The sequence below is a fragment of the Pogoniulus pusillus genome, chromosome 3, assembly GCF_015220805.1.
Source record: "Pogoniulus pusillus isolate bPogPus1 chromosome 3, bPogPus1.pri, whole genome shotgun sequence".
NCBI lineage: Eukaryota > Metazoa > Chordata > Aves > Piciformes > Lybiidae > Pogoniulus > Pogoniulus pusillus.
In genome coordinates this window covers 30,247,934-30,266,250 of record NC_087266.1, presented here as the reverse complement: position 1 = coordinate 30,266,250, position 18,317 = coordinate 30,247,934, and the positions used below count along the sequence as shown (strand labels likewise).

Sequence of the window (18,317 nt, the reverse complement as noted above, 5' to 3'; positions counted from 1 at the left end):
ACATGTTGTGTAAGCCCATGGGCCCAGCTCATGCTTGCCGGGTGCTAGCCTGTTGTGTTTACCATGTTTGGGAAGTCCAGGCCTGTGGCTTTTACCTATTACGTTAAGGTTTGGCTGACTGCCAAAACCTGATTGGTCATTCTAGCAGCCAAAGGGCCATTAATCTTGGCCCACATGTAATAAATGGAGGTACACAGATAAACAACGTGCTCGGACTCCCCTGCTCACTCTCACTTGCTAGCACAGGCTGCCTTGCTTGCTCACTCACTCATTATTAGGTTTAGACTCACCAGCACTGCTTATGCCTATTTGTTTTGCTGTTATTACGGAGACAGGATTTCCCACAGTCTCCCAGACAGCTGTGCACACTTGCACGACACTGCGGTGAGTTATCAGGACCAGATCCTGTTATTGCCTGCCTTTACCTATGGAGCTAGACTCCCGTGCAGCCACATATACTATTGCACACCCACTGCCTTATGATTACCTGGTGTGCACCATTGCCACAAGTAACCAGGAGCAGACTCCACTTGTCTGCGCACGCTATCGGCCTGCTAGCCAGCGTTACATCGTGCTGAGACAGCACAACATCCTGCCTCTGCACCTGAAGGTCCTGCCTAAGAGTCTCTGAGCAGAGCATCCAGAAGAAGCCAGGAGACAAGGGCAGAGATTCCATCCTTCGCCAGGAGAACAAGGTCAGAGACCGTCATTACCCTAGAAGCCGGGGAGATTCTCCTTTCCCTGAAGCCGGGAGGATTCCAGCCTCAAAGTCCACAGGCAGACTGCCTTGAAATTTGGACACTAGTATAGGCTGTGACGTAGCCCCGGAGGGTGATTGATAATTAATCAGAATTTGTAAGTGAATGCTTTAATGTCTCTGTAATTTCTGTTGCCTCCTGCCATACAGCAGAAAGAGCTTTCAGCCCACCTTCTGGGCAAATAGCAAATTGACCCCAAGCGGTATTTGCCGCAGGGAAAACACCTCTCTGTTTATAGTTTGAACTGTTTGTTAGCTATTAATAAGTTACGGTTGGATATTAATCCTAGAATGTCTTTCATAACCATGTAAGATCCTTTTAATATTAAATTACAGTGATTGGGGGTAGCAAGAGTTCAGAATATTTAAGGTAATAAATATATATTTTTATAAAACACTATCTCACACCAATTAATTTCTCCCCTCTGCCACAATCAGCATAGGTGGCAGAATACCCCTCCACAACACACAGCGGCACTGGATGCTGCCTCCGAGGGTGGGCAGGGCCATCTCCCGCTTGGCCTTAGACAGCTCCATCCCCCTTTACGACCCTCCGCCCATAGCCCAGGCTGGGGAGACTGGCAGTGCGGCCTGGCCAGACAAGCTGGCGTGGGGTGTGGGGCCTGGCCCATGGCCCTTCCTGAGGCACTAGCAGAAGCCCTGGCAGGGCTTGAAAGGCTCAGGGCAGCCTTTGGCATCCTTGCAACATTAGAGAGCCGCAGCTACCAGGTGTAACTTAATGCAAAGTACATACAGAGCATGCCCATGCCCCTGAGAAACAAAAAGAATTTGTGGCAAAAGAATTTTAAAACATTATCTGTTTTGTCCTGAGATTACTCCCCAGATTTTTTCCTGAAGATACAGGTAAGATCATCTTTGCAGTGCAGTTAACACCTTGTTCACTTATATTTTATGACATACAACCACATCTACATCTGAAAAAGGAAGGACTGGAGAGATCTGCTTCCTCTTTACCTAGCCTCAGTGTAGAACTACTGCTGCCATGTGGATTTTGGGCAGGGATCCTAAACCTGACATTTACATCTGTGCCACAAAGAGAATGATTAATCTGAAGCAGGAAATTAAAAAAGAGGTTTGAGTAACTAGAGGAATTAATTTAAAAATATGTCCTTCCTCTTCATTCACAAGTTTTTTTAGAATTCCTAAAGTTATTGACAGATTTTAACTAGGTGTTCACAAATGCAGTTTCTCCCTCTTTCAACAGGACACAAACATAACTTCAGGTAACAAAGTTTGTAGTAATCTTACCTTCCTAAGTATGGTGTGGCAGAGGGACTGTATCTCATTAAACAAGATGCGTTGTTCTTAGGAGAATTAACTGCTTGAGCTACATCTTTTACCTTATCCTTTCTCTGCTTCATACTTTCTTTTTCTTATGTTCTTTAGTTTTATGCCTTTTATTCTTTTTTGGCAAAATATTTTCACTTGGTATCAAGTCTAAATTGAGTTTTTCTTTCTTCATCAATTCATTGCCACTTTCTGCCTTCTTGTCATCACTCTCTTTTTGGTCATCATCATCATTGCAGAGATCCTCAAAGGCTTCCTGAACCTGCTCTACAAATGAATTTAGTTCTTTGGTGACTTTCACTACTTCACTTAAATGAGCTTTTATGGCAGTCCCCTCTAAATCTTAGATGAAAATATAAGTTATTTATGTATTGCATCTGGTGCACAGCAGTTCAGCTGATTGATAATTTTAGTCACCTTAAAGAATTTGCAATCTGAAAACTCTAGTTAAGAGTATCCTAAGAATTTATTATCTTCCTTCCCATGCACAGCAGTTTCTGGGATAAACTACTTGTCAGGTTATGTCACTGAACAGGAAATGTATACAGCTATTTTGCTTCCAAAATCAAAGTATTTACCACCTTTAACTGACACTGCAACTGCTAGGGAAGGAGTTGGTGTCAGAAGCAACTGACATAAAAATACCCTTTAGCAGGCTAATGTAGTTGAACATTGCTTTGAACATGGTAGGAGGTTTGAATATGAGAGAACCTCCACTACTAAGTTTAACATGCCCACAATTGAAAATTATTAGCTTAGTCGAGGTTGTTTTCAAAACAGTTGAGTATAAAATGGTCATAGACAAGTTTCTGCAAAACAGTTTAAAGTAGGCAAAAGTAGTTTAAACAACATATATTGCCTCAAGCCAGACATTTAACTAAAATAAGAGTACTTAGACTTACCGTCCTCAGACTTTAAAAGGCTTTCAGTATTTTTCAGAGATTTTTTTCAAAGTTTCCATTAGTGCGTGTTGCAGTTCATCTTTAGGCTGAAAAAAATTTGTATTGGTTTAGGAAAACAGTTCCTAAGTTAATCATTACAGCTTATTTGGTATTACATTTACAAGGAAAATGATACAGGCCACGTGATGTTCGTGTTACAAGCCCTTGATTTAACACTGCTCAGACATAAGCCAGAACAAGCAAATGCTGTATGTTCCATATTTGGTGCACTAAGGCTGTATTTCAGGTGCCCTGAAATCTTAATTAATATTTAAGCACAGGAATTAAGTCCATCAATATATGTAAAATTAAGTTACCTTGAGTTTAGTGGTATTAGAAGAAATTAAGGACTAAGACTTCTAAGTGAAGCATCTTATGTTATTTTGATGATCCTAGACCTTTCTTCTTGAGGGCAAGTACCTACAGGGATTACAGAGCAAACCAAATCCAATTATTTTATGTTCAGTTAGTTCACATGGTTCTCATCATACTATGAAAGTATTTGTTAAAATCATAAGTAATTGTATTTTATATACAATTTTTGAAGTCAAGACAAGCTGCTCACTGTTGCTCCTGCCAAAATGGCCTCCTCATATACAGTAATAAGGTTTTCAAGAGGACCTGTCTGTTCAAGATGCATACAGCATATCCAATATTTTGCAAGCTTTTTGGTCCCAGAAATGTTTTGAGTCAGTTCTTCCAACATGGCACATACTTCATCACTCTGACATCCCTGAAGTGAACAAAAAAGCAGAGATTTAAAGGCAGTGAACTTTGAGATGATAGATTTTACCTACTTCAGAAATAGAAAGCAAGTATTTTTATATTTTTTTTATTTTGAGACTAACCCTGAAAGTTGAAGACAGCAAGTATTTCAAAGACTGAACTGTGAATCTGGAGCAGAAGAATCATCATTCACCTATTCTTTCAAGTGAACATTATTCATACAGCATGGTAAACAGAAAAGACAGTCAGATGCATAGGTATCTTCAGAACTACTAAAAACAGACTGTTTAGTAATTTCAGACAAGTTTCTGCAACTGCAAATCTATTTTAGGTTAATTACTTCAGTGCTACTGTCATGGCATTATATCCTTTCTGCTTTATTAGGTAGTCCAGGAAGTCAGTGAAGCTAAGGAAACAAGTTTTCACTTCAGATGATGGCAAAAAAGCGATATTGCTTAACTTGGGAAGCAATTAGTCCCCCCATATCCGATTCTCAGATCCAGGATGCCTCTAGGATTTGCACGTTGTAAGGAGCAATGAACTTGGTAGGCAAGGAATGAATACATGTTCAGCTAACTGCAGACATACTGCAAGAGTCTTTTTGACCTTTTCACTGTGTAATACATCTTCTGAAGAATTACCAGAAGATAATTCCTTTTTTTTGCTTTTAGACTGAGGTCCCAGAAGCACAGATATAGGAGGTCTCCTCATCACTTTTCATTTGGATGTCCTCCATCCATCCAGACAAGCTCTGCATTTAAGAATATCATTAGCTGAAGCAGCAGCTATTTTGTCACTTTTTATGTTTACCAATGCTAACTATGGTAAGTTGTACAAAGAAGTACTTCCCAGGTAGTCCTTGAGTCCTCTCCCTTTATCCTGAAAGGATTACAATTGCCATTTAGACCTGCATGGAAATTTCACAACCATGCATATCACTAGCTGCTTCAGATACCTGTTGAGTCAAAACACTTCAGTGTCTCCCCTTCCAAGCAGCAACAAGAGATTTGGGCTACACAGATTTGGTTGTTTGGGTTTTTTTGTTGGGTTTTTTTTTTCAACAAAGGTAAAACGTGATTCATATTTATTCTGCATCCCCTCTTCACCCTAATCCCACTTCAAACCAGAAAACTAGAGAGTACCATAGAATTAATCAGGTTGGAAAAGACCTTCAAGATCAAGTCCAACTATGTCCTAAACCAAATCATTATGAACAGCCCAAAGCACCTTATCACATTGCTTTTAAATTCTGAAACCCATGCACAAATGTAAGTCTTCCTATATATTTAATTTCAACCCTATCCCACTACACCACCAATTTTAAGTAAATGTGACATTCTACAAGGAACTCTATCAAGAACAGACTTTTAGATTGTAATCCACCACCCCATCATCTAAATTGCAGTCACCAAAATGAAAGATGTGTCATTGACAAATGTTCTCCATAAAAATGGTCACTTGTACGTGCATCCTTTTTTTTAAAGCAGTGACATACATTTGCATTTCACTTACAGGCTTATCTATCATGCTTAAGGCTGTCACAACACTTAGCCTACAATCCAAAAGAGTTCAAGCAATGTAAATTTTGTATTTTTAACTACACAGGACAACCTATGAGCCTGAAAAACTGCTGCAATTAGTTTGAATCCCAGTTTCTCAGTATTATGTCAGCAGTTTTAGTATGCTGCCCTTGGGCGTCAACTTCAAACACTCATTTTTTACCACATCTACAGCAAGAAATACATCAAAATAGATATTCTTGGAAAGGTTTATTTTTCTCCAGAGATCAAGCTATAAGAGTAATTCAAGTTACCTTGTGTCTTTTGTTGCCTCTTTTGGCAGAGCAGGTTTTCTGTTGCTGTTAGTTTTAGAATTCTGTCCTGACTTTTTATCAGCAACATAAATGGGTTTTGCTGGAGCTTCTGGTCTTTCATCTTCAGAACAATCTGCACGTTTCTTCACTTCTAGTAGTCTGTGATCAGACTTGTTAGCAGCAGCCTTTGATGTCTGCTTTTCAATCATCATTTTTTGGACTGTTCCTTTTTTAATTGCTACAGCACATGTTGGTTGACATTTCTTCAGATCAGACTGCAAGCCAGTAGAAGCTTTGTCAGATGGTTTGCTCTGAAATGAGAGAACATAATTTGGCTTTACAGAACTAGAGTTGTTTTAAACGTATTGTTAAACCTGTAACAAGAACCGCAATACAACTGCTCATGAGCAAAGAACTTACTGCTGTTTTGGTGGTGGCATAAGGAATCAGCTTCTTGTCTGGCAAACAACTCTTTTCCCCCTCATTTTTTGGTGCTTTTCAGAAGGAGTTTATCTTGGATTGGACAATTTTACCATGATATATACCAAGCACTGCTTTCTTTGGTAAGCTGGCATTTGAACTTTGCTTTTCTGCAATCGTTTTTCTTTTATGCTTTCTAATTGCAAGAAGGTCTAGTTAAGTGACATATGCTGAGATTTTTTTTCAATGACTTCATCCTTGGAAGCGTAATCTCCAGGTTTACAGTTTGTGCCTGATAAGGAATTCGTCAGAGAGATTGTGGAAGAGTTTAAACTAATTTTTCCAGAGATTTCACTTGATTGGTCCCATAAGAGCTTATTAGCATTCTCTTTATTTTCCTGAAATCAAAGGTACATGCATGAAGACGTTAGAAATACATGGATGCTGCAGGTTACTTGTATCCAAAGAGGCTTTCCACTGCTTTATAGGACTGATTAACTCTAAATTCCACCCTAAAAGTATCTACAAAAGTAGTGCATATATAGTGGAGTATTTGTCAACTATTATTAGAGAGTTCTCCTAAACCAAAGTGTCATATGGATTGTTTAAACTCTGCCATGGAAGTAAAGCAGTCTAATCCAAGGGCTACTCTTCTAAAGAAACAAACCTCAAATCAACTGCTGCCTTTTAACTGGCCAAATCACCTTATATGAATAGTCAGAGTTTCAACCTTGTTTTAAGTTGGAAGCTGTATATCAGTTCACATACCCTACTATTTAACGGCAGCACCATTCCTCCAGTCAGCAAGGATAACTTACTAACATAAGGTATTGAGTAAAGCCTTTAATTAGGGAACTGGGCTATGTTACCAGGTGATATTTTTTTCTTGCTAATAAGTTGTAGGATGCTGTAGTTAAGACACCTGAGTTTTACTACTGTGATTCTCAGCATAATCTTAGCCCAGAGGCCATGAGAAGTGTGACCTAACATTTTCCCCCCAAAGAAGATGCTTTATAGAAACTAATTCAGCATTGTCTAAACAGCAGTTTATAGAAGAATGAAAGATCCAATGCAAGATGAAAACTTCAAATTAAACATGGAAGTCTGCAGAAGCTGATACTCTTAAGGAGTATGTCCTTGGAACTATAAAAAAGAACTACACCACATAGCATTTCCTGGTTCGTCATTCAGGCTTAGAAATTAGTTTTGTTCAAGCCAGTAACTAGAGCTTGAGTACAAGGGCCATTATTTTAGGCAGCTATGTTATTAATTTTTAAAATTACATGAGATGTAAAAACAGACCAAAAATATCTCCCTTCTGGAAAAAAACCAAACACCCACAAATGACCAAAACCAACACCAATTTACACTTTTGCAGTTTTCCCCCTCACTCATGAGCATGTAGCTGCTGAGCAGTGGGGCAGGTCAGGCAGACAAGTGAGGCAAAGCCAGGTCTAACCACCATAGTCAGACTGTGTTTTGTGTCACTTGCTTTGTGTACTATTTCATAACTATTATTCTTGATTGCTTTTTCTGCTATTCTATTAAAACTTTGCTTATCTTACCTCACAGATTTCAGTTTCCCTTCCCATCCCACTGGGGTGTGGGGACAGTTGTGCAAGTGCTTCTAGATCTCAGCTGCTGAATGAGCCCATGAAACCATCTAACATAATGTGATGGTTTGGTGTTCCCCACACTTAAGAAATCACCAGACTAGACTTATCCGTCCCTCTGGGAATATAAATTGAAGCTATTTATTTACAGCTAGTACAATATACAAGCAGATATTTACAATATATACAGTTATATACAGAAATATACAAGGTAAAAAAGGTAATACAGAAACACAACTCCCCTCCCAGAAACCTGAGTCCCCAGGAGGGACTCTCAACCACTCCTGCAACTTCCCCCTACCCCTCTCAACCTTACCCCAGTCCCAAGGAGATAGAGGTTCAGAAAAAGAGGTTAGAAGCAAAAGGTGAGTGGAAGGTGAGTGTTAGGGGAGAATGCAGCTCAGTCAGCAGCCCAAGGCCGAATGCCAGACAAAATGGCAAGGTGTTATCTAATGTTTTTGTTTCTTCTTCAGCAAGGCTCTGAGGGGAGTAGGACATCGCCACTGTTTTTCCTTTCACAGGCCTATGAATCTAGTTCTTCTCACCAAAACACTCTACCCTGCTTCAAACTAGCACACATAAATAAACTTTAACTCACCCAAAGATTGAAAATCCAAAAGGTAAGATTCTCAGAGAAAAGTTGTTAAAATGTCATAATTATGTCAGCATTGATGACATAAGGCATGTATATAAATATATTGAGTGGAGTGTTGTAGTCACAGAACTAGAGTGCATCACTACTTCAGTATCATTTAGAAGCTTACCATTCTGGTTTTGAAGAGGTTGAGAGCTGTATTTTGTTTGGAGTATTATTGCAAGTTGTTCTCCAAGCTCTTCTACTGCTTAAAAAATATTATAAAAAGACATCTCAAATGAACCTGCAACATAAATGAATGTATTTTTAGAGTAAATTTACATGACCCACAGGGCAAATCTGCAGGCTGAATTCACACAAAAGCATTTCTGTTCAACTTATATTCTTCCTCCAGAAAGAAAGTGACTAAGCATCCACCAATCTCAGCCTGGGCTGCAAAAGATCCCTTCTTACACAATAAAGAGCTGGCCAACAAAGGGAAAAAGAGAACAGACCATGTTTGCTACAGGTGCCATTCTCATGTTTAAGAGTGAGCATCAACCTGTGCAGCCTGATGCATCTGCTACAGAAAGTCAAGATCCCGAATGCTGCAGCTGAGGGAGAATATAGAGCAGCACAAGAAGCTGAAGCTCAGCTACTGCAATCATCACTAGCCAAGCCATTTCAGGCAAGTCTGAACAAGGATACACAGCCTAATACACAGCCAGATTCTAAGGCCTGTAGTCAGGTACTAGAGCTGGCATCAGACTACCAAGTAACAAAATCCATCAAAACCAGTATTTTCTCCTAGCAACTATGAAAGCGTATTGACAACCTAGAAGAAAAGTATCTCCTTTCAAAGTTGTGAATCCAAAGACAAATGTTATAAAATACATGGCCGAAAACTACCATTCTTGCCACTGACAAGTCCACCACTACCTCATGTCCTTAAGTGCCACCATCTTTTAAATACTTTCCTGGGCACCCTGTTCCAGTGCTTGACAGCTATCTCTTAGATTGGATATTTCCTAATATCCAATCTAAACCTCGCCTGGTACAACGCAAGACTGTTTTCCTCTCATTTGTTACTTGGGAAAAGAGGTTTAACACTCAGGTCACTATAGCCTCCTTTTGGTTAGTGTCCCAGGTTGACGCTATAGGGTTAAAAACATTTTCTGGAGACTAGAAGATTGTTATTCAATCCCATAATTCTGCTATCTCTTTATAGACTGACAACAAGGTCAGTTCGCTCTCCTTTCCTCCCTCTCCTGCCCTGAGTGTGTGGCAGGAGGCACTTTATCGGGAACATGTAAGCAGTAGGCCTCTTGGATGGCAGAGGCGTTGGGGGGGGATGATTGGAGCACTGGGGAGTGTAGATATAATTTTTTTTTTTGGGATGGGGGAAACTTCAAGGGGGGTTGCCATGGTAATTGATTTTGTAATGTCGATTGCTGTTTTCTCTCTCCAAATATAATTATGTATTTTCTCTCCAACTTGATTTGAGAGTTTAATCTCTGTCGTGCTCTCTTAAATAAAAACAAACAAACAAACAAAAAAAAAAAAAAAAAAAAAAAAAAAAACAAAAAAAAAAAAAAACCACGAAAGAATTTTGGTGGCCCGTACGGGGAACGAGATGGTTGGTTGTGCATGGACTGAATTGGAGAAAAATACAGAATTAGAGCTTAGGGAAAATGGTGCCTCTTAGTGAAGCTGGTATGGAGAGTTGGAAGGCTTGGAGAAGTGCGCCGCTCCCCTCCTGGGTGGCGGAGCAGGGAGAAGGAAGCGGCGAGAAGCGAGTTTCTGAGGTGGTTGATGATCCTATGGGACCCCAGCCCCTGAAGCGGCCACAGCTCTTGCTGACCCACACCGCGGTGCCGAGCGGCCCTGCCCGGGGCGAGCTGGAGGGGTGGGGGAGAGCGTAGCAGGCAAACCCGTGTAAGTTTTCCCCTCTTGGTGGGGAATGCCGCGGCCGGTGGAAATGCGGGCAGTGGAAACGCAGGCGGCTCCGGCTGTGCCGGTGGCCTCCCCATGACCCGCAGATCCAGGCAGCGCTTCGAAGATGGCGTCACGCGGAACCAGCGGTGCCCTCCGTGGCGGGCTGATGGCCGTGGTGGCCCGCCTCTTGCTGAGCGCAGCCACTCCCTATTCAGGAGACGAGCCGGTGACTTCGGAAGAAACGGCCGTTCTTTGGTATCCTTCCTGTCCCAACGCAGGCAGCGAGTACGGGCAGGCTGAGGCTGTAGATGGAGAGCCTGAATTTGGAATGTGTCCTGCTGGGGAAGATGCGGAGAGCGGCGATAGGGATTCGAATCCCTCGCTGCGACTCAGTCTTAACTTTACAGTGGCGGAACCAGCGGTAACGAGCATGGGAGGGGGAGGGGGTTTGCCCCGCTTCCCGAGCACACTGCCTGGTTCTGCACAGAGCAGCCAGCCAGGACTAGCGGCAGCGGCAGCTCTGGTGCCGAGCTCAAGCGGCAGGGCGAGCCGCAAGGGCGCCCTGACGGTAGTGCCTCCTCTGGCTTGGTGAGGCAGTGCTGAGGATGGACGCTCCTAGTCAGGCAGCGGTTGTAGTGAATGGCATTCATCCTGTAGAGGATCTCTTCCCTATTCTGCCACCTGCTCCTCATCCAGTTGTCTGTTGAAAAGGTGGAGGGGGAGGTGCTGGGAAAGGTTAAATAAATTTGAAAGTAGACTGGTGGTGTGGGGGTTCACTTTGATTGTGCAGCTAGAGAAAAGGAACTGCAGGACTGTACCCTCCGGGGTGGTGGATGGCCTGGTACAAGAGACAAGTGGAAGCATGGGACTCTTGTAGATACTGGAACTCATCTGTGACAGAGAGATGGAATTCATCTGTGATGAAGGGATCTTCACTCCTGTATGCATGAGAAGCAAACTGGAGCAGCAGCTTGAAGAATGGAAATGAACTGGACTTAGTTGCCCCATTTGAGTGCCCCAGGGGTGGAGACACACGATTTGAGACAACTGTAGACTAAGCCAGATTGTGCAGAGAACTCTAGGAAAATCTGCAAAGAGTAATTGAGACTTTGCAGTGGGCGGCTGCTTGGATGCACAGACTGCAAAGATTTGAGTGAGAATGGACTGAGACTGTCCATTATTTGATGTTGAGTGCTGCTGAGTACAATGCAGATGGAAACAGAGTTCCCTTGTTTGTGAAAAGGATTTGTTGGAAAATTGTATGTGTGTTTTCTGCCTTTGGGTGGGGATACAACCTGTCCAAGGAGTGGTTATCTCCTGGTGGGGGATGTCTAGGACACATATGTTGGGCAATGCAGGAGGCTGACAAGATCAAGTGCAAGTTTTGATTTGGACTGAGACAGTCAGAGTTTAAAGTATGTGCAAGTTGTTACTGAGTTTCTTTCAGATAGTGGATGTCATCCGAGAATTCCCATTCGATGAGAAGTGTTGTGTCCAGGACCTGAGTGACAGATGGATTTGAAGGAAAGCACTCAGAATGATGCAGTATTTTGTTGGCACTGTTAACATATAGATAATCTATTTCTAGTTAGATGAGTAGTGTGATGAGCAGAAATTATGGGATTGAATATAGGGGTGGAATGTCCCAGGTTGAGGCTATAGGGTTAAAAACATTTTCTGGGGACTAGAAGATTGTTATTCAAACCCATAATTCTGCTATCTCTTTATAGACTGACAACAAGGACAGTTTTGCTATCCTTTCCTCCTCCTCCTGCCCTGAGTGGGTGGGTGGGAGGCACTTTATGGGAACATGTGAGCGGTGGGCCTCTTGGATGGCGGAGGCATTGGGAGGGTGGGGGGGATGATTGGAGCACAGGGGAGTGTAGATATAGTTTTTTTGGGGATGGGGGAAACTCCAAGGGGACTTGACATGGTAATTGCTTTTGTAACGTCTATTGCTGTTTTCTCTCTCTAAATATAATTCTGTATTTTCTCTCCAACTTGATTTGAGAGTTTAATGTTTTTTTTTAAAGACAGCATGACAAAAACACCACGACAGTTAGTCACTGTGGATCAGTAACAGTTTCCTAAAGGGAAACATCTGCAAAGTAAAAACATTAGGGGCACACACATGCATGATGGCTGTAAACAGCAAGTTAGCTAAAGACTATGTAAAGCTTTGGAATTTAATAGCCAGAAAAGGGGACTAAACCCATTGAAAGTAGAGGAGATCAAATGCTAAATGAATTGCTACAATGAAAGTAATTTACATTGATTTTCTAACAGAAGATAGCTTTCTACAACATGAAAGTACTTACCTTTTCCTGCTACACAGAACAAGTCTGTGGCAGATTGCAATTATTCTTTTTGTTATCTGTAATTTGTGCTCAGAGGTCAGTCTTGCATTAGATTTGCATAACAAAGTAATTCTGTGCCATTGAACATGAGACCGTGCCTCCTCAAGTATACAAAGTGTCAAAATTGCCTATTTAGATGGGAAAAACTTTCAAACTGAAACTTACCATTTACAAAAAACGATTGGCCTAACACCATGAACTAACGTTAAAGCTAGAAGCTTTTGTACTCCTTCATAGCACTGGTGTGATGGTTTGGGTGTTCCCCACCCCCACACACTTTAGAAATCACCCAGACTAGACTCAACCAGCTCTGGAAATATGAACGAAGCTACTATTTATTTACAGCTAGCACAATATACAAGCAGATATTTAAAATATATACAGTTATATACAGAAATATACAAGGTAAAAAAGGTAATACAGAAACACAACTCCCCTCCCAGAAACCCAAGTCCCCAGGAGGGGCTCTCAACCACCCCTTCACCTTCCCCCTACCCCTCTCAACCTTACTCCAGTCCCAAGGAAGAATAGAGGTTCGGTCAGAGGTTAAGAAGCAAAGTGGGTTAGTCCAAAATGGAGAGTGAGGTTAGAGAGATGCAGCTCAGCCAGTAGTCCGAGCGAAAGTGATGGCGAGAGTGTTATCAAATGCTTTTTTTTTTCTTGTTCCTATAGTTCTCAGCAAGACTGTGAGCGAAGTAGACATCACCACTGTTTTCTTTTTACAGCCTGTAATCTAGTTCTTCTCACCAAAACATTCTAGCCTGCTTCAAACTAGCACAACTTGTTAAAATTTAGCCACCAAAACTTCTATAAATTTAAGGAGTTTTATTTGATAAGCAAGATCTGCAACTGGGTGCAGGGGGAGTTTAGCTCCACAGCTGCACAATGTACACATCAGCTGCAGGATTTTTATTTCCCGCTGTTGTAGTTTTTTTAAGAGAGCCGACAGAGATAGAAACTCTCAAATCAAATTGGTGAGAGAAATTACAGAATTACATATAGAGAGAATGAATACAGTGATAGACATTACAAAGCAATTATCATGGCAAGCCCCCTTGAAGTTTCCAATCCCCCCAAAAACTAAATCTACATTCCCCAGTTGCTCACAATCTCCCAGCCCCCAACGCCTCCGCCATCCAAGAGCTTACATGCTTGCATGTTCCCGATAAATTGGCTCCCGCCACACACTTAGGGCAGGAGGAGGAAAGGATAGCAAACTGACCTTGTTGTCAGTCTATAAAGAGATAGCAGAATTATGGGATTGAATAACCATCTTCTAGTCCGTAGAAATTTTTTTGTAACCCTATAGCCTCAACCTGGGACACCCGCTTACATACATATTCGTAAAGAAGTTTAATACATATTCAAACACTTCCAAAGCAGTTGCAGTTTTTCTGGAACTGTTGCGCATGCAATACTAATCCTCCTGCTGGTCTCTACGGTGGTTGTGAGGCTGAGTATTGAGTCTCCTCGGGTGTCATTGTGACTCGGCTATTTGCATCTTCACAGTCGTGTGCTTCACGGTTTCTTGTCTACCATGCTCGTGCGCTATTCTGTTATTGCCCGTCCCTAGCTTGCTTAGTTAGCTCTGACACACCCCTATTTTGTTCACGTCCCACATTGACAGAGGGTCTCTCTCTCAGTGCTTTCTGTTATCGCTCATAGGTTTCAGTGTCTCTACCCAATTAGCTCTGACACACCCTGCTTGCCATTCTCATATTGACATGGGTACCATTTTTCATATCACTGACATGTCTAAAACTTCTGTTGCTTGTTAGAAGGTCCAGATTTAAATGACATCAGGAAGATTTTAAACAGAGCTCAGTAAAAAGAAACACTATTAACTGACAACAGGGTGACTGCATGTCTCAGTTCTAATTTAAATTCCCAGACACTCAAATTTTGATAGAAAAATTTTATAGAGTGCCCTTCCCTCTTTCTCCCCTTCTTTCCCCAGAGAAGGAATTCGATGTAGAGGAGAGGAAAGCTAAGCACACCTAAATAAATGAATCTCACTCAATTTGGAAGTTAAAAAAGAAAAGTTTAACAATAAATTTAAAAGGTATCTGAGGTAGGGAAGTTACAAAGGTATAGGGAAGGGAAAACAAATACAAAATGTGTAAATACAACATGGTTTTGATGGTAATGCCTTTGTCTGCCTAATGGGTGATGGCCACGTGGTAAAACAAAGAGAACCAAGAACAGGATGGTGATGCTGGTAAGCACGGAGGCAGGGAGCACAGAGAGATAGCAAAACAGGAAGTCCCCCTGCTTTTATGGATCTTTAGACAGGAAGAGGGAGTGGGCTAACCATCACCTGGTGGTGTTCAGACCCACCTCTGAGGAGGGGTCAAGACCACCTAGCGTCAGGTTCATGGCTACTCCTCCTTGAGGGTTAACCCTATACACTGCATTCTGTAGGTCCACAGAACATTGTGCCTACCCGCTGGCCATCACACAACTAGGTTCTATGACAGTGTATTAGTTTTCAGCATAAAATAGTGGATTAGTAACAACAGAGCACAATGAAGCTAGAGCAAGTGGATTGTGAACACATGCAACAAAGCCTGGGCAGAAGAGAGGGACAAAAGGTTACTTGCAGAAAGTAAACAGCAAAGTCACATCTGAAATAAGGATTTCTTGCCATAAAAATACACTGTCCTGCCTCAAGTTTCTAGATCAGATAATATATCGCATGAATTGCATCTAATTTTCCTTGGCTTACAAAAACCTTTAGTATTTTTTGACAATAAAAGGTCTTTGAGCAATCCATGTGGTTCCCTGTCCTGCTGCATGATCTCAACTTCTGATTTAGGTTCTCTGCAAGAACCGCTATTTGAGTCTTTCCCACCAAACGTGGACCTTTCTAAAGGAATGCAAGACATAGCTGAAAAGCTACCTGATTGATGGCTGGTTTTCTTGAATGGGTATTCCAGAAAAAGTCTTCTTTCTCTCTGACAGATATTCTTCATCTTTTCTATTATCTTTGTTCTAGTGGATTTAACAAAATAAAAAAAAAGGACATTGCAATTTCAGCTAAAAACATAAAATGCCAAATTTAGTCTGTTAGAAAAAGGAAAATGCATTAAAACAGAACATCAAGACATTATGAAAATAGACTGGATTAATAAAGTTTTTAGCTAGACATTCACATTTCATGTGAAAGTATACAATTCATTTCTTGGAAAAAGGCTATATTTAAGGGTCAGTTGAATGTAAATTTTGCAGCTATACAAGATGGCTTTTCTGCCATATTAAGGGAAAGAAATAAAATTTTGTAATGGGAAGAAATCAGTCTTCTGCATGCCTGTCCAGCCTTTCACACACTTTCACTGGTTTAAGCAAGCACACTTTTCACTTACAACAGCGTTGTGGTTTTTGAATATAGCCATCAGAAATTAAATTCTCAATGAAATTAGAGAAAAAATACAGAATTATATTTGGACATGAGACACAGTAGAGAGACATTACAAAGCAATTACCGCATCTCTGGCAAAACCCCTTGAATTTCTCCCATCCCAAAAACTACATCTAGTGCTACCCAGTGCTCCAATCCTCCTCTCCCCACCAGTGCTTCTGAAGGTGCCAAAACAGGCCTACTGCTTACATGTTCTTCTCCATAAAGCGGGTCCTGCCAGACACAGGGCAGGAGGAGGAAAGGAGAGCGAACCTTGTTGTGAGTTTATAAAGAGATAGCAGAATTATGGGATTGAATAACAATCTTCTAGTCCCCAGAAAAATCTTAACCCTATAGTCTCAACCTGGGACAAACAGGTAGTAAGGTAAATACAGCACACAAAAGCATCATGCACATGAACACAGCTGACCATCTGCAAAAGTTTTTGCTTCTCTTCTACTGTCATTTGTTGGTCCAGTGGTAGTACTACTAACACCACAAAATGATTCTGAAAATGTCTTTGTGGGAATGCAGAATGCAGAAGAGTTGTGGGGTGCAGGACTCCTGTAGGAACGGAGTGAAGAGACAACAGGCAGATCCTTGTAATAACAAACCTTGGTTCTCACACGCAGCTGGCCACCTTATCTCAGAAGGGGTAGATAATGGGACCTTCGCTAACGAGAATAAACAGGTGTGTACTTATGCAGATGTGGTGGGTCACCACTGACTAATTATGCTAATGTGTAGGCCTGTGCTCTACTGTCTGAGTGCATAAATTTGGGCTGTTATGATCAATAAAAGGCTTTGGCATAATTCGTATTGAATCGTTTCTGAAGACCCTCACGGCTCGTCGCAGCCATATTGGTTTTATGGACATGTTTACCGTGGGTGCCAGCCAGCAAGCAGAAATAGCAGGCAACGTGGCCTGCAACATGTCTTAAGCCAGTTGTCACTGTCTTCATACAGGAAGGCATACAGAACAGGATACTGTTTCTCACGTTTTCACTGCACACCAGAAATATACATACTTTGCTGATCTTTCCCTGAGACCTTACCTTATTCTTATAAGGACAATGACCTTATCTTGCTGGAAGCAGCTGAGATTAGAGGATCCTGCCACTCAAAGCAAATACAAGCACCCAAAAGCTAGTCTAGGCAGTTAAGCTCCAAGTGTTACAACTGTTTCCTGTGCAGTGGGATGTAAGAATAAGAAGTTAAAGCATTATCTTCAACTCTAAACAATAATTCCTTTATGGCATTCAGGAATTCATAGCATTGCACCATCCTGTCACAGACTCATTCAGTAGCAGAAGCATTCAACGAACTTCCATATAAAATCCAATTTCTGCCGTTCCTAGGCAGGTATGAGTCCCTTTTGAGTCTCTTTGCACGTGTTATCTTTCACATTTTGTCTTGACCTTTGTTCTTCATTCAAACATCAGAAATCTTTGCAAGGTCCACCTTTATGCTCCCTTAATGCTGAGATACTTTTGTGTTACTAGGGCTTAGACTGTAAAAGTCACTTAAACATGGTCTTCAAGAACCTAAATGTTGGAAAGAATTAAGTATTTGGTTAACAGACTCTTCCGTGATAAAAAAGTTGCCATCGCATAGAATGGAGTAATTACCCTCAAAACCTCCTCCGGCACTGACACACCAATGCCTGAAACTCACAGACGGCAGAATGGCTTGAGACTCATGCTCGCTGCAACACTGTTTCATGCAGGACATAAAAATGCTGTCCAAGCCCACACAGAATGAAGCCTGAGAGGTAGTGTACACCACCTGCTTCTGAAGGCGTACCCGCCTAGAGATGCTGCACAACAGCAAACTCAGTGTGCTGCCTATCTAGAACCTCCCTCGCATCTTCTGCTTCAGAAACTCATGTCTCATCAACCTCTAAACAGCAAAGACCCATCAGAGCAGTTCAGTTTGTTTAACTTGCAAAGACCAAACCAGTCATACAGCGCGTTTATGTATGTCCCAAGTTAAAAGCACTCCTTTCACTCCAGAAGCTCTGCCTGGGGGAGAGCACCAGTCCCACATCTGCCATGAGAGGGTCTCAATAGTCTCGATGTTCCGGTTAGGAGCTCTAAGGCCATGAAAGCGTACACTACTGCCAAGATCTGTCCGGCTCCACCTGAGGCGCTTGCCCTCATGTCCCGTTGGCCCGGAGAGAGCGACGAGCTCACTTCGTCCGCCGGCTTCTCCCTTTACCTACTTCGGCTTTACCCAGAGCAACACAAGACGGAAGCAACGGACAGCTCCAACAAAGTACCGCGACTCCGCTCGGCCTGCTTAGCCCTTTGGGGCTTTGCTTCCTGGTGCCAGCCCCACAACCTTACCTCAGTGCGCCATTTCAGGCCTTCAGCTAGCCGGGAGCTGAGGAACGGACGTGCTGCTATGACGGCCCGTGGTATAAATGACGCTTCGAGGGCCGTTTTAATCACCAGCCACACAGCGCCTGCGCGACTGG

General features: G+C 42.1%; 1 protein-coding gene across 1 annotated transcript; it reads right to left on the bottom strand.

Moving 5' to 3' along the window:
* Positions 1–629: 629 nt before the first annotated feature.
* On the bottom strand, positions 630–18,288 carry CKAP2 (cytoskeleton associated protein 2; the record flags this gene model as incomplete). The annotated part of the gene is given in 13 exon segments (XM_064167990.1): positions 630–2,141; positions 2,144–2,401; positions 2,968–3,016; positions 3,018–3,053; positions 3,572–3,739; positions 4,297–4,483; positions 5,546–5,856; positions 5,966–6,144; positions 6,147–6,363; positions 7,531–7,561; positions 8,343–8,420; positions 15,344–15,435; positions 18,187–18,288. Coding segments are annotated over 13 exon segments (1,827 nt in total), but the record flags the coding sequence as incomplete, so codon positions are not given.
* Between the last annotated feature and the right edge of the window lie 29 nt (positions 18,289–18,317).